General features: G+C 37.6%; 2 protein-coding genes across 3 annotated transcripts; both read right to left on the reverse strand.

Moving 5' to 3' along the window:
- Window positions 1-176: 176 nt before the first annotated feature.
- On the reverse strand, window positions 177-3405 carry kti12 (KTI12 chromatin associated homolog). 2 transcript variants are annotated; one of them, XM_028004901.1, is made up of 9 exons: window positions 3171-3404; window positions 2354-2405; window positions 2204-2256; window positions 2071-2126; window positions 1908-1987; window positions 1652-1811; window positions 1493-1555; window positions 975-1043; window positions 177-436 (listed from the first exon to the last, which is right to left on the reverse strand). In XM_028004901.1, exons 1-9 carry the CDS (start codon window positions 3319-3321, stop codon window positions 293-295), a joined length of 828 nt encoding a protein of 275 aa, XP_027860702.1. In that variant the 5' UTR covers window positions 3322-3404; the 3' UTR covers window positions 177-292. The 2 variants fall into 2 exon arrangements, with proteins under 2 accessions (XP_027860702.1, XP_027860712.1); XM_028004911.1 differs by having other exon boundaries at window positions 309-832; window positions 908-1043; window positions 3171-3405.
- Window positions 3406-4929: 1524 nt separating this feature from the next.
- znf592 (zinc finger protein 592) lies at window positions 4930-13834 on the reverse strand. The gene is made up of 9 exons (XM_028045426.1): window positions 13671-13834; window positions 11054-13251; window positions 9870-10048; window positions 9614-9787; window positions 9365-9524; window positions 8810-9070; window positions 8327-8439; window positions 8078-8219; window positions 4930-7685 (listed from the first exon to the last, which is right to left on the reverse strand). Exons 2-9 carry the CDS (start codon window positions 13229-13231, stop codon window positions 7251-7253), a joined length of 3642 nt encoding a protein of 1213 aa, XP_027901227.1. The 5' UTR covers window positions 13232-13251; window positions 13671-13834; the 3' UTR covers window positions 4930-7250.
- Window positions 13835-16428: the final 2594 nt, after the last annotated feature.

Here is a 16428-nt window from a genome sequence, read left to right on the forward strand (position 1 = left end):
AGCCTCATGTCATGAGGCACCCCTCATACTTGTTTCATGCATTGATAATCATGTAATTATATTAATTATGTATATGAAGTATTTACCCCCAGCCTCTCCAAACACCTAGGGATAGTAGATAATTAGCCTCTTTAGCTAAATTTTGCACTTTTATTTAATAAACAGAAGTACTCAAATCAATTTATGACTTATTTTAATTACAAAAAAAAAAAACAAGATAAAGACGATACAGCAATAAATTTAAACATATGTACTTGTCAAGAAGCAGATAAAACCCATCCAGCTCTTTAATTTAATGAAGACCCTTATTTAAATACTGAACAAACATGTTGGCAATCTGCCCCGTTTTCTCCGTCGGGTGCATCTTGCTGTAACTGATGAACTGGCGCCGTAGTTTCCTCAGCTCTGCCATGTTGACGGTCCTGGTCAGCTCCACGTTTCATTTATGGGTTAAGGACATAAAGTTGTTCAGAGAACCAGACAGAAAGTTTGTGTTTCTAAAGCACCTACATGAAAGCTACACAACCACACAGCAAAAATGTTACTGACGTAATGTGGAACTTAATTATGCACCCATCCCTGCAGGCAGACCAACACGGAGCTTTTAAATCAGCTCCTGCTCGGATGGACGTGTTCAAAGGTGAAAAAATAATCAAAGTGTTTGCTTCTGAGAAGGAGCGTCACAGGGAAGCCACTGGGAGCCTTGGTTGCTTTCCACCAGTCACGTCTCTCAGCATTTTATTACAGATGAGACCTTTACCTTGGCTTGCTGCTCTGCCTTCAGTTCAGGGGCGTTTATGGGGTCTTTGATGATGAGGCCTTTGCCTCCCATCTGCAAGCAAATGTGACTTCCTTCATCAGACGAGAATAATAAATGAACCCACCAATATTGTGCAATTAAACTTACCTGGAACTGTGACGTCACAGCAGTCAGAAAAACAAATATCACCCTTGGTTCAAAACATAAAGGATATCTTTTCTGTAGCTCCTGGAACTGAGATAAGGTCTCCAGGAACACTTGTTTTCTGGGCGTTAAAAATAGCCTGAAAGATTTTTATTGCCTTAATTAAAAAATGCAGTGGGTTGAAAATAGATATGATAATCATATCTAACAATAATTGAATGAAGATTGAATATAAAAACAAAAACTACAATGGATCAGTAACTACAAAATTGTTGTTTTTGAAGCATTTTTTTTTACTATTTAAAAATAACAGAAATTAGAAATCAAAACAAGCTCATTCAAAGATAGAGAAATGATTAATTCTGTTTGGTGCTTTATAAAGATAATTACTCTCAGGCAAAATGTTGATTTTATCAGCTTGCTATGTCTGAAGTACAGGAAATGATAATCTGTCATATCTACAAGTCTGCTTGAGTCTTTAAGACTGGCTTTAAACATATTTCTTAAATTGTGAGTCAATCTCAAACTGGCAGAACGTCAGACGCATTGAAATTTATTTTTTTTACAGAAATATAAAGGAGGACGTACCATCAAAACATCCTGTGTGATTTTGTCTAACTCATACAGGAAGTTTGTTGAGGAGAGGGGTTGCTGTGAGAACAAAACAAAAAAAAAAATTCACTTTGTTACTCTCAGAAGGATTACACACATCACATCCAACAATATGGCTTTTGTGAATTTCCTTACGCTCTGGGTGGACTGATTGGGTGGGGGGGCTTTTCTCTTAAAAAGCGCATCAGAAACGGCTTCAAGAGGAAGAATGTCGTCTTTGAGGACAGTGAAGAGAGGACTGTCCCATCTGTTCCTGGAGTCTGGTGCTTCAAACCTCTGAACTAGTGCGTCAAAGCTGAACATAAACCCAAAATACAAAGAAAATGACACTTTAATGTAACAAATTAATCATCACTGCTATTAATTCTTTGTGTATTAACTTCTTACTCACATGTCCTGGCTGTATTGCTCTGCAGCTTCTCTGTTTTTATTCCACAATGAGCTTTCTTCACCTGATGTCAAGCAGTGCACCTTCATCAAAAGACCCCCAATATTAGTTACACCGTTTTGTCATTATAATCCACAGGTTATTTTTTCCCCACCTGCATTCTTACCAGGCAGTGTGGTGTCTGCGCATGCTTAGTCAGACAGAACAATTCGTAGCGGTAACCTGTGAGATATCTTACAGGTTACATCACAGTACTTAAAATGAGAATTCGCACAACTTGCGTAACTCTTGATATATACCTTTTATGTAATTCAATGAGTCTAAAATTACAATGTTGTCCTTATTGACCTTCCTAAAAAAGAACAAAGATAATGTGTAAAAAAGGCGGATTTTAAAGAACGTCTTGTAACATCCTGCATGTGGTGGAAGAGAGGGGAGGGTAAACCTACCTCTCTACTTCAGCTTTTAGAGATGCTCTGGTGTCCTTCTCTTTTTGGGAATCTGCAACAAAACCGCAGGTTTAACCCATAACAACTCACTATAACAAACACTAACCATCCAATTTCAATGCTCCACCAAGTTAACCAAGGGTAACATATATTCACTTTTGTGTTTTATTACATTGTTTTTTGTTATTCTTAGTTGTCAAAGTAGCTGTACAAGAAGTCTTCAGGATTGGACATTGTTGATGTAAACCATATGGGCAATTGCCCAAGGTGGCATTAGAAAGGGGGATGCATAAGCGCCATATAAAAACATATAACTTATATGTCTTTGTTGTACCTTGAAGAAATGTTCTATTTTCTTTATGCACCTAAAATATTACTAATAAATCCGTTCATGAGTCTGATTTAGGATCAAACACTGAAAGCATTACAGAAGCTGGAATGTGTGGAATAAAATGTTCTGATATTTGAGAAATATGATACATGACTTGGTTTGCGCTATACATATTTGAACTTTTATAGTAAAGATAAAGGATTAAGGGCTATTGGTTTTATTAGCACAGGGGTTTCAGATCACGTGTTTCGCTAATTTCCCACCAGCTGAAACGCGATTATATTTAAAAACCCGGATCAAGTATTTACATGCCACGGTATCCTGGTACTCGAATAAAACATGTCCGGGTCGCAAACAATTTAACAGAGTGGAATAAAGCCAAAGTCGCTAATAACTTTTAAGACGATTTGTCAGCGGGTCGGAAAGTTCAGAGAAAGCGAACAGCACCGAACAATAGTGAATGGGAACGAAGCTAGCCGAACTTGCCTGCATAAACACTGTTTCTATCAACGCCCAGAGCTCGGTCTCCAACAATGTGAACCTGTCGGTCGGTGGTCTCTTCAAAATGCGCCTTCAGTTCTTCTGTCCTCCGTGTTTTACCACTGCACGGGTATCCGCACATTATTATTAGAGGCATAACAGCTGCTGGTTAGTTTAGTAACATGGGGAGCAGCACGTTGATGCTCAGCTCTGTCACCCGGATATGATAAACAGACATACCGAAAGGGGGCGCCAGGACATCCAAAGCCATCCATTATTAAAAATACATTAATAAAACACGCACTACATATAACTTCTTTGCTCTTTTTATTGAAACAGAAATATACAGCATGTTTAGAAGGGCACAGGTATATTTTGAATAACAAACACAAAGACGAATGGAATGTAATAAATATCACAAGAAAAAAAATACCTTGCTTAAATTAGTCTTTTTTTTTTTTTTACTTGACAAAAATAATGGATCTCTGATCTTCATCAGTTGGTGCTCGTATTGTTACAGGTAAGAGGTTGGTTTCTTCAAGCTGGATCTCCTCTTTCTCTACATTAAAACAAACAAACAAAAAATATATATATATATACTGTGAAATAGTGTAGTAATTGTAATAATAGCAAATAAGATGAAAATATTAGTAAGATATAACTTCATGTTAAATATTAATTATAATAAAATAGCCAAAACAACAATATAATAGTGGTAATAAAAATATCCACAAGAAATTACTGTAAAAACAGCAAAATAACGCTAGTAATTGTAACCCTTAGATGTGAAAAAAGTACTAAATAATCATTATAAAATAATTGTATAATTAAATTATAATTAAATAAATAATAATTTGATCATAATCAAATTAATTTAACTATAATCAATTTCATTTTAATTTAAGAATGATACAAAAATAATACTACAAAAGCATTACATAAATGCAACATAAGGTGAAAAGGATAGTAATGATAAGTAGTAGCAGTAACAAAAATATTTCCAATCAAACAAGCTTACAGTAATTTAAATGATACAATGAATTAACAGTAAACAATAATATAATAAAGTTAGACTAACATTTCCAGTGTCTGTTTTCTTGTTTGTTGAGCGGTCCTCAACATCTTGGTGATCAGTGCCTGCACATCTTCCACTCTGGCCACAGGATTCACATCTCTGTCTTCAGATGGAGCGTCAATATTCTCGAAGACAGTTTCCAGTAAGGAACTATCCACACTTTTCTTGCCCATGAAATGCCCTATAATAATAATAATAATAATAAAATGCAGACTCCCAATTAAAACTGCCTCTATTGAGACAAAATTCATTTTTTTCAGCAGTTTAAAAATGTTCTTACCTGTTGCCCAAAGATTTCCTCTGGGATTCACCTTGAGCTGGGATACTTTGTTTTTCAGTTCGGTTAAATCAAGCATCACTGAGGTTGTCATCGCGACATAAGAGACAAGGATGAAAGAAGACAAAAATCCCCCTCTACAGATTGTTGTCATCCTGCTTCTCCCTTTGCTTATCTTAATATTTCTATAATTAAAAATATTTGCAGCTCTCCAAATACGAGAAGAGGCATTTATACCAAGATGGGCTGGGCTTGATTTTCTGAAAGCATGAGGTCATCCTCTAGTGGTTTGTGCTTATTGGCTGGACACTGCTCATTTAGGTGACTTGTGTGAAGTGTGACCTGTCACTTTTAAATACCAGCGTCACCCAAATACAAATGTTTAATGCTGCAAAAACAAGACGGAGCAGATGTTTCATTAAATGCACCTGTTTATTTGTAAATACTTCATGTAAACGTAACAGCAAGGCATGTAGGCCACTGCATGCTGAACAGATGTAATGGCTTAGAGGATGCTCTGAATCCAGGTTTCATTCATCACTGTATGTACACGTTTCTTTTTCCTCTATACAAGTCCGCTTTCTACACTGTATCAAAAGTACAAATGTGTTTTACTGAATGTTATAAAAAGCTAAGTTGTGAACAGTTAACCCTTCCCACCTACAAGCAGATAAACTGCTATAGTGTGATTTTGAGCACTTTAATAGAAAAGTTCACTTGCTTATCAAGTCAATATGACCGTTAAACCTAAATATTCCCAAAATAATTTATAAAATTCATTAACATGGGAGAATACAAGTTCTAAAAATATAATTGCTTACATTGCACTGAGATTAACTTCAACCTGCCAAAGCCTCGGATCATTTAACAATCACTGCCATTTATAGTGGAGGTAGGAACCGTCACGTGGACAACACACAACAAGAAGTACTGCTGCACAAATCAGAACCTGCAGACAACAAACATCCTTCATGATAGCAGATCTGCAAGTTAGTTTTCTCCTGGCATAATTCTGCATTCGATTGCGTCCACGGGTTGGGGTTTAGAAAACAGTATCCTAGATGTAACACCATAGCTCACACTCACATCTTCTCTGGATTATCCAAATCTATGTACCCTGATTTGAAACTATCACTGACATTAACTTGTTGAAAAGATACACTTCTGGGGATATGAGGTATTTTCAATAATGCTGCAGCATAACCTCAATACCTCAATGTCTCCTCCTCACACATGACACACAAAAGAAAAGTCAAATTTGGGATGACCAACACATATTTAACCATTAACATAAAGACATGAGCATTTTAAAACTGAGATGCACCAATCAAGCTTCTTATGCCCACTGCCAACCGGATGATACAGATTTCTATTTTTTTTTGCTTTTAGGAATTTTAACACATAAAAAGTAAAATTCAACTTTAATAGCCTTTTGTTTATATTTGTCTATGGTCTTAAAAGTACTGTTCTTCTTTCTTTTTGTAGTTACGAGTACTACAATTAAAGTACAGCTAAATTCAAATGTTTTATGTTACAATAAATGAACAATAATCCTACTTGTTTGTGGCATTCAAAACTAAATTTTAGCTTATCACATTACCATCTCTGGAATTTGTGAAAATAGAGACTTGACTTTTAAACAGATATTCCTGAGCATCCTGATGAGATGGGCTTTGAAAACACATTTAAAAGTAAAGACGAGCGCTGTTTTATGTGAAAAGTAAGATTAACATATTACTAACATGCAAAGTAAATTTACTTTAGTGAATAATGACAATACTGTTCTTTATAAAAAATACAAATAAAAATATGGATTTGCTTAAATATACTGCACTCTTTTAAAATGACAAAAATGAAAAAGGCCCCAAAACTTTGTACCCCATCCATTAAAATAACTAAAGTCATATGAGCCAAACGTATGCTTCAGCATCAAATCAATGTATAAAGCATGGAGTATTTTCTAGCTTCCATGGGACAAGAATTCAAGCGGACAGATGGACAAGGCTGTCCATTACAGGTTTAACTTAAAAACAAACACACACACACACGTGCACATTCACTTGGTAAATTGTGAACGTGCATACAGGGTCAATTTAGTTACCAATTAACTTAACTTTCACGTTTTGTGGATAATGTGAAGGATGTGAACTACCCCAAGTGTGCAACCTGAACACAGATAGGCATGCAGATACACAAAAACCAAGTTACACCTCAATCTGTACTTTAGATTTCAGAAAGAAGTTATTTTGAACGTAGTCGATTCTTTGAGGACAGTGCAAGCCACTGAATGCTGATTACAGTCACTACTGAATGCAACACAACACAAAAAGAGAAAAAATAGAAGACAATGTGCAAAAGAATACTGGCACAGACCGGTAGAGCTGCTGGAAGCTCAAAACAAACACGGCCAAGCCGGTGAGCAAACAGATTCAGTTACAGCCCGTTACATTTTATGCTCTTGATCCACATGGGGGTTAATTATGAGCAAATCAGCGATCCATGTAAACACACACCACCTGGGCCAATAGCAGCTGTTAGTATGTGTTGCTACGACGTGGAGTTATTTTCTGGACAGGTGCACGTCAAGCTAAAGGGGAGCCACATAGCGTAGGTTCTGCGTCAAGCTGACGTTGAAGCACAAATTTGGCTCGACACCATAAAAAAAAAGGGCAAACAAATGCAGCTTTTTCTGGGACAGATGTAACCTTCACTACTGGGGAGAAGCTGAATCTGTCTAGGAAAGAGTTTTTAATTTTAAATGAAAGTCTGAAGTGTTGGTGTAGGGAGGGTTTTCTGGCTCCTCATCCAGCGAGGGTTTAAAGTCATTCACATGAGCAGTCGCGGCTGATCCAGCCGACCGACCAACATCTCTCATCTCCTGCTCTTCTTCATCTTCCTTGGGATCTTTGACTTTGTGCACAATAAAAAGATGTCTATTAAGAGAAACCACAGATGTGAAACACAGACCACAGTGAAGGCACTGAGGAGTGTTTTCATCTGTTTTATGCTGAGGTATATGCTGATGGAACTCGGTACTGTCGTCCGTGATGAAACCGCACTTTGAACAGCGGAACTGAGTTTTAAGATGTTTAGCTGAAGGGGCGTCGAGATCACTGCGATCCGAGGTGTCAACCTGCCTGCGCCTGACTGGCGACGCTGATATTATCCCCTGAAGAAAATCATAAAACAACCGGTTAAAACTATGATCACTACAATCTGTTACATTTTAACAATGGCCTGCAGGAACTCTTTTTTAAATTTTTTTATTTTTACAAATAAAACACACTGCTGTTAAAAAGTGTTTAGCTCTTTACAAATTTCTTATTTTGGCTTTTTTTTTCATCTCACACAAAAGTTTCAAATCATAAAATTGCATTAACAGAAGAAGATAAATAAGAGTAAGTACAAAAAGCTGTTTTCAAATTGTTTTTAGAGCGATAAATAAAATAAACAATGAAGGAAATCATAACTTGAAAGTAGGCTTTGCTACTTACTTGGTTCATCTTTGTCTGGTATTAAAAAAAAGCTTGATTATTTATCTATCTATTCATTTATACCTACCTTCCCTGAAGGGCTTTTGAACTCTTTGATGGATGTTTTGGGCATCTGCCTGAGATCAGGGTTTTTAATTCCATGCATAAGACTTATGTGGTTCTTCAACATCACACTTGTTGTGAAGGTTGTCTTTGGATCTGTGCAGTACCTATGGAATACGGTCAAAGGTGAAAATCCTACTGTAAATTCTTTAAAAGCCAAAAAAAAAAAATCAGAGAAGAGATTAATATAAACTTTGAGGTTGTTTAAACTTACCAACAAGAATAAATTCTTCTTTTACCATCATGTTCACTGCGAATGTGTCTCCTCAGACTGGTGGCTGTGTTGAACGACAGCTCACAGTGGCGACAAGGATATTTCTTCATTGACTGAGGTAAAAACATCAAACATAGTTTCAATGAGACGAGCTTGTAAAACTGCACCCACTTAACCACATTAAGAAACCTAAATATACCAAAAACCTGAACTTCATTGAGCACAATAACAATACTAGTACAATAAAAATCTGGTTTGCTGTACATTTATCTTTTCCTGAATGTTCTTAAGTCAGTTATTTTGTGAGTTGCCAGAGAAAGTGGATGAAATATAGCTTTTCTCCAGCTTTATGGAGGAAAGAGTAACACATCACTGAGCAAGTAGATCACATCATACTTTTTCATTTTCAATTGCCGTTGGTAAATTTGTTATTAATTCTGACGTTTTTGGACATTTTTTGACAGGTTGTAGTCAAACATTTACCTTTCCATGGTTGATCTTCATGTGAGAAACATAGGATTCTCTTTCACCAAAGCACTGTAGACACTCGCCGCATGTCCACCCCCGAGGCTTAACGCGAGATTTGGCATCCTGCTCTGACTTCTTCCTTGGACTGTCTGTGTTTTTACGAGTGATGTGACTCTTCTCCTGCTGGACAGGATGAGACTCTGGGAACCAATCCAGCCCTTCTTTTTCTTTACTGTCCTTTTCTGTCTCTGCCGTCAAATTTCCTACATGCACGTTCTGTCAGATGACAAACATACAGAAGAAATCACTCATTGCAGTTAAAGACACCATACCTTATACTTTATAATGAATTAAGCTAAAAGAAAATTGTCACAAAAGGCTTGTTTGAATAGAATCAGTAGTGTAACAAGACAGAACACCTGCAATTTGTGTTTAAATTTCTCTCTATATAGTACAACTTGCAATATTTTAAAAAGTACAACATTTTTGGAAGTTAAAACCCCCCCAATTACGTAAAGGGAAATGATTGCAAACTTCAAAACAATAATAAGCAATATGTTTGGAACTAACCTTGAAGTGCTGCATCAACAGCCGCTTTTGTGGAAACACAGAGTTGCATTCTGGACACTTAAACACACATGTAACTCGTTTGTTGGCGTTTTCATGAAAATGTTGAAAAAAGTTGTGTTTTTTATTGAAAAGTGCCTTGCAGGAACACTTAAATACCAACCTGCAGAAATACAAAAGAATAAACGTGTTGACAACTCTTAAAATGAAAAGTACAACTTAGAACTGTCCGACCATTTGCAGTTTACTTACTGAGGAGTTTGCTTGCTAGATTTGTGTTTATTTTTTAAATGTACTTCACAGCCTTTAGAGGTCTTGAAGGCAACTGGACAGACTGAACACTTGTACAAGATCTCGCAGTGTTTCTCCTCAACGTGAGATTTTTGTCCTAAAAGGGTTCTGAAAACCATGTCACAGTGAAGACATCTGGAAGAAAATATATTAAGAAACACTATTATAACACCTTACTGTGAATTTTAAAAAACTATTGTTTCTTTAGCCTACTTACTTGTACCAAGCTTTGCGAGCATAATGCAGACAGTTCTCCTTGACATGCTTCTGGATGTCAGCAGATCGACTCAGGGCGCCGCACTCAGGACAGCAGTAGGGGGACTTGTGGGCGTGGAGGCGCTGGTGAGTTCTGAAGCTGCACTTGTTTGGCAACAACATTGAGCAAACTTTACAAATCTGTTGTAATGAAAGAGAAGGATAAGGTGGGGAAAAGAGCATAAAATGTATTAAAAATGTAAACAAAGAATAGATACTTCAACTTTATGGAATAAGCTTATGATTTACTTAACTCCTGTCTGTGATGCAGCTTAACCACAAAATGTGTTTAAATGCCGACTATAACCATAGAATATGAACAGACTGAATAGCGCAATCAAGGTCTGCCAAAGTTTGAAAGAGATACAGTTTAAACGACTGGCTGGAGTTTTGTACAAAGCAGAGAAGTGCCATAATATTGCTTCCCAAAGGCAGCTACACACAGCTGGTCAGCTGTCTGAAAAAAGGCTACTATACTTTCCCCACACTTACAAAAAATGGAAATTTTTCAGGAAATATTGCTGGTCCTGGAAACTATTGACTAAATGGGCAATATCCTTATTAAGCTGACGTTTTTTATAATTGCTACTATTAGCAAGGGATGAGCAATATATCACTTGAGCTGCTAATTGCAGGCTGTAACCGAACAGCTGGCCCGATTAATTAAGCAGCCAAAATGAATTTGTTATACTTGTGTAACAAAATGGTAAAAAGAGCATATAATGTGCCATAAAAAAGGTTAGTTCATAGCTACTGTTAATCTAAATATGAATCTTTGTCTCAGTTTACACCAAAATAATAAAAACTGTCAGCAGCAGGAATAATTGCTTCAGTTTTAAATATAAGCACTTACATCATATTATACTGTACATTTTGTTTACATTTTTTGCATTAACATTTTTTATAACATTAAATTGTAGTATCACAAGGGAAGGTTTCACTCTGACTCATGCGTTCTATAGATGAATGACTCCATTGCACTAAGCAGGTTGGCACTATATTTGAACATCTAGCTCTAAAGCCTTTACAATCTAGTTCTGCCTTCAAAACTTGATCACATTATTGTTTCCTTTTTCTCTTGATTTAATCCACACTAACAAAGACGCAAAGTACACTTTCTCATACTTTTCCACCCCATTTACTCACCAGCCCTTCCACATCTTCTGACATCTTCTGGTAATGACCTGCAAGCGCTTTGTAGTCTGGCAACTGCTTGTTGCACTCCAGACAACGGAACCTATTGCGAATCACACTGTCTGGGTATAAGGGCATGACGGGTTCACTGACTGGTGAGACTAATGTCGAGGGGTATGGGCCCGTGTTCGACTCAGAGCTCAGAGGTACAAACATCTGCTGCTCTGATATAGGTTTCAGATGGAGCTGCGTGCACTGCATCACACTGCCATTGCTTTTGTGCTCCCGTGCATGTGCCAACAAGGCGCACTTGTTAAAGAAAACCAGGGTCTTTGCGCAGTGCGTACATCCTACTTCGATCTGGACACTCCTCCTGTTGTAATGAAACGCCAGACTCCTCTCGACGCCAAACGAGTCCCCGCACTCGAGGCAGCAATATCCGTGAGGCGGAAGCTTGATGTTGCACTCTGGAGGGGGGCTCAGGTTAGGCACGTATACAGGCACTGGGTTGGCACTTGTCAAAAGCCTGTTTAGGGTTCCTGCAGCTGTGTTCGGGGCAGATGAACGGGGGAAAGGCGTGGCTGTTTTGACTTGATGCACCAGAGGGACAGTGCTGCAAACTGAGGAGGAAAGAATGTGTTGACTTTGTTGATGGGACGAGAGCCGGGCAGCAACTGAAGCAGCAACGCTGTGAGGGACCAAATTTAGACTTGCTAAGTGCATTGCTTTTGGAAGAAAGTTTGTGTTTGATGTGTGACCTGTCGTAGATGAAACTCTCTTTGGTTTCTGCACATCGTGTGCAACAGATCGTTGGACAGGGCGACTACTCCTGTGGAACCCTGTCCTAAAACGTCTGGAGTTTTCCTCAGACCTTCTGGGCATTTTGGGTGAAGATGTGCATGCTGGGTTACTCCCGGGACTGCAATCAGCGGCTTGAGATTGACGAGGGGACACGTTGCAGAAGGAATCTTCACTGATCATGCTCTGCGATGGCGAGGATTCATAAGCAGAATGAATCTCGTCTGTTTCGGAGTCTGGGAGCACACTGGTCACTGTGCGTTTGATCTGACCAGAAGTGGTTTTAATAGTCTTAATTCTGACCCTGGGTATGGCTGGGGATGAAACAGATGCCACTGCAGGGGATGTTTTACCGCTGCTGTCACTGCAGAGGCTTACAGGGCTATCAGAGGGTTTCATTAACCGTTTCACTACTTCATTAGGACTCCTGGGGCTTCTTGGGGATATGGGTGCCATGTTATTAGCTTTAACGCAATCGCTGTGCGATGCTGATGATTCTGTGGGATCAGTGTTCTCAATGGGATCCTTTTTAGTTTTTGGAGCAATTGGAGCATCATTAGATGAGGGCAATTCAGATGTCTGAAATTTGGCAGATGAATAAGAATTGGTAACATCCTCTGTGTTTTGGGATTCTGTCTCTTTAAAGTTCTGCTCACTGCTTAAAGAGGTAAATGGACAACATGCTCTAGTGGTTTTCTCTGTTTCACCTCTGATTTTGTTATCAGAGAGATCATCGTTGCTTCTGCCATTTTCTGGTGTGCTCTCTTTAGTGTTGTTGGGAGACGCATCGAACAAAAAAATATCTGATTTCTGTTCCCTGCCTGGAACTAAAGGTTCCACCAAAACCCGAGCTTCTAGACAACAAGGACCCTCTTGTTTTGAAACCTTTTGGTTTTTGCTATACAATGCCTCTGTCTGAGGACTGTAGGGGGGACTAAAATGGGAAAGTGATGGAGAAAATACTGCTGTTTCATCAGGTTTCTGCTGAAGGGGAATTCCTCCAGGAAGGTTTCTTGAACTCTCCCCATTCAAATCAGCCTGAAATGAATTAGAAAAACTTGTGCTGGATGGTTCTACAGGCTTAATGCAAGCCTCCTGTCCCTTGTATCCATTCTGCAACCCTGGAGCTGAATGACGCCGGTCACTGAAACCTTCAAGTGACTCTTGTCGACTTGTATTTTTCACTATAACACTAACAAGAGGAACATCTGCTGTTGTGGCAACTGGGTTACTGAGTAAGCTGTCATCCAGACAGATTACTGAGTGTTTTAGTTGATTATCTATCTCCTCGTGGCTTTCCTGGATGGCTTCTTTAGAATCCAGTCCAGTGGCATCTGGGATGTCAAAGGCTGCCAGAAGGTCATCAAAATCTGGGGTTTTCATGTCACCCATGTCTCTGCATTCTCATAAACCTATGGAAGACATCAGAAATTTGCACTAAATTACAATACAAGACTCATTCCATTTTCACAATGGTTTCAGCTTACTACACTCCAAAATTGACTTGAGTATTTACAGTTTCAAAAATATAACTTGTCTTAAAGGTTAAAAACAACTCCAGTGCTAACATTAGCATTAGCTACAAAGCGAAAACGTCTAAATAAGTTATCTTTTAAATGTAAGATGCTTTAGCGCAAAATACATTCCTAAAACATTCACCAATGACAGTAAGATTGGGCAAAAATGCATAGGCTGCGAGGTGAGTTGGCTAACATAGTACCTAGCTAAAACGAATCGGAGCCAGGCTAGCTAGCCAACAACAACATGCTAAAGCGAAAACATTTAAGCGAAGCAGTTAAATAATTTATTTATTTATGAAAATCACGCTTACCATTTGATACTCGTGTGCCCAACGATCTAGAATGCTGTTATATAGCAACTTAAATATAGTACAAAGTTCATACTGCAGTAGGGTATTATAGCTAAGCTATGCTAAACGCTGCTAACGTCAACTTGGTTTTCCTTTTTCCGTCTTGGGTGATTCATACCCTCATGGCTGTCTTACAGGCAAAATGAGAAACTGGCTGCCGCTGAAACACACGATAGTAGTTCTCGAATATTACGTAGGTAAGCGTAAATACATTTTAAACCTTGATACAAACAACCTGTAGGTGACTCTGAATGGATATAAGTTCTTTGTGGCCAATAGAAGCCAAAGAAGCCATGGCTACCCATATACATTTCTGACCAAAGAAAAGCTTTGAAATATAACACGATGATTAACTAAAGTTTGTATTTTAAACATTAAGCATGTGACTTTCCCCTGTTTTAAGGCTTTACTATACATTTCTATAACAAGGATTATTTAATCAGAAATGTATTCCTTCAGTAACAAGCAGAATACTTGGGGACAAAAGGTGGACCCTACAGATTGTGAATGAGTCTTTCCTTAAAACAAAGGTGTTTTAGTACCTGTGTCTTCTTTAAGAGATGGACTTGGAAATGAATAGACAGACTGGGGCTTTGTCTGCTGTATTGTTATTGTTGCTCTAGTCTGTCTTGGTGAAGAAAGAGTGGTGCCATAAAGATAAGCTATTAATTATGTTTAATTTTCCAACCTCACCTACACTCAAGAAATATTGATCATGACTGAAACTAGAACTTGGAAACAAATGGCTGAAATCAGTTTCCGATGCAGTGTGGCTGGACTCTTCTTGATTTGAAACAAGCATTGGACAGAGAAAACACGTGCATACATAACCAAGAACAAAATAAATTGTTTACCACTACTTTTCTGTTTGAAGAGGAGTACTAAGAAGTGAACACTTATTTAGTCCTACCCTTTATCTAAATTAAATGAAATATATTACTTACCAACTCAATGATTATCAAAAATTTGTAATTAAAGCCAAGTTATAATATTCATGTGCATGTTCAATATTCTGTACTAAAGAGACAACAAATAAATTAGATTACATAGACAAGATGGTTGCAAACTTACTTATAACAAGAAAAGAAAATCTACTGATAATAGTAATAGTAATTAATGACTTTGTAAATAACAATCGGACATGTAGCATCAGAATATTACCAACCATTTATAAATTCTTCTTAATCTGTGTTATATAACAATAAATCAAATTTAAAAAGACTCAGGAGCAACTCTAGAACAATGCCTTAGGATCCCTCAGTTTGAACTATAACAACAGGGATACCTGTCTGTTACCTTCACGAACCAAGAAGACGATCCAGGATTGATGGATAATGGTTTGATAAAGCAGAGTACCTTTGTTATACTTGAATTTAACTATGACTTGAGAAAGCTTTGGATTTTGACCAAGATACCGGTAAGACAAAACCTGCAAGACATAACTGAGGGAATTATTAACAACGTGTTCTCCTTCCCGCTAGTCACAGTGGGTAGAGCAGAAACACAACACGTCTAGTTCCTTGGAATCAGACGAAACAAGATACACACTATGGGAAAAATACACTGCGTGCAAAGTCAGCCACTATTGATGACATTAGGCCTATATTACAAATAAATAAATTAATAGTAAAGTACAATCCTAATTTTGTCTTCTTTGCTTTAGTGTCTCGTCTCTTTTTGTGTCCATTGCTCAGCAGATCATTGACTTGAGTATTTACAGTTTCAAATTGTTTGTAGCTACATAATTTAGCAGGAATAATGAAACAAATATTTAAAGTTACTGGACCTGAGTTTAATGGTTCTGTTGCTCAAACCTTTAACGGATCATTAAGCTCATGTAATAGGTTTAAGCATTTCAAAGGCTCTCTACATATTAATCAGACACAACTAAGTAGCACTTTCTAAGCATCAACAATCATTTAATATATTCTTCCAGACAGGCATGTGTCCACATTGAGTGTTATGAACCATGGTATAGCTGCATTTTGCAACAAAACAGAACTTTATGTGGTGTAATAATGTTTTAGAACAGTTTAGAAACAATAAAAAGCTACAGTACCTTGAAAAAAATGCTCACACATGTTAAACTTTTTTTTTACTTCATTTTTTTTGCTAATTAACAGCTATAAACCTTTACTGTGTTTTTATGTGATGGACCTACAAAAAGTAGCACTCAATTGTGAAGTGGAAGAAATGTTTTTGTAACTTTCATTTATTTATTTTTTGACCAAAATTGTTCTGCAAAATTTACAGAGAATAACAATCTGAAAAGTGTGATGTGAAGTTGTATTCAGATCCTTGTTGTAATAGTTTTTTAAGTTGTGTCTTTACCGGCTTTGTTCTTCTAAAGGCTGACATTCTTTCCCAAAATAGCTCAAGCTCAGTCGGATTGAACACAAGATGTCAGTGAACATCCATCTTTAGCTTAAAAACTCTCAGTCAGATTTTGGTTGAGGTCATTCTAACACACAAATATGCATTGATCCAAAGATTTTCTTCTGGGCCCCCCAGAGGTACCCAAAGATTTCCTGGGCCCCCCTATGAATTACAATAAAATCCCCCCCAAAAAAGAAAAGTAAAATCAACTGGGCACACACATCGTTCAACCAGACATAAACCTATACACATATTTTGTTTTCAAACTCCACTGAAGTTTATTTCACACTTCAGGTTGCAACAAAACACACTACAAACAATCTTTACAGTGAAACACTTTTGT

This window comes from Xiphophorus couchianus, chromosome 2 (assembly GCF_001444195.1).
Source record: "Xiphophorus couchianus chromosome 2, X_couchianus-1.0, whole genome shotgun sequence".
In the NCBI taxonomy this organism is placed as follows: domain Eukaryota; kingdom Metazoa; phylum Chordata; class Actinopteri; order Cyprinodontiformes; family Poeciliidae; genus Xiphophorus; species Xiphophorus couchianus.

Excerpts from the sequence above, each read along its gene's own strand:
- kti12 (XM_028004901.1), bottom strand. The coding sequence starts at position 3,321 with ATGCCTCTAATAATAATGTGCGGATACCCGTGCAGTGGTAAAACACGG. Across the intron at positions 2,257-2,353 it reads CTAAAAGCTGAAGTAGAGAG|GAAGGTCAATAAGGACAACA; the intron begins GTAGGTTTACCC and ends GTTCTTTTTTAG. Across the intron at positions 1,988-2,070 it reads CGCAGACACCACACTGCCTG|GTGCACTGCTTGACATCAGG; the intron begins GTAAGAATGCAG and ends CTTTTGATGAAG.
- znf592 (XM_028045426.1), bottom strand. The coding sequence starts at position 13,231 with ATGGGTGACATGAAAACCCCAGATTTTGATGACCTTCTGGCAGCCTTT. Across the intron at positions 9,071-9,364 it reads TGTTGATGCAGCACTTCAAG|AACGTGCATGTAGGAAATTT; the intron begins GTTAGTTCCAAA and ends GTCATCTGACAG. Across the intron at positions 8,220-8,326 it reads AGAAGAATTTATTCTTGTTG|GTACTGCACAGATCCAAAGA; the intron begins GTAAGTTTAAAC and ends CGTATTCCATAG.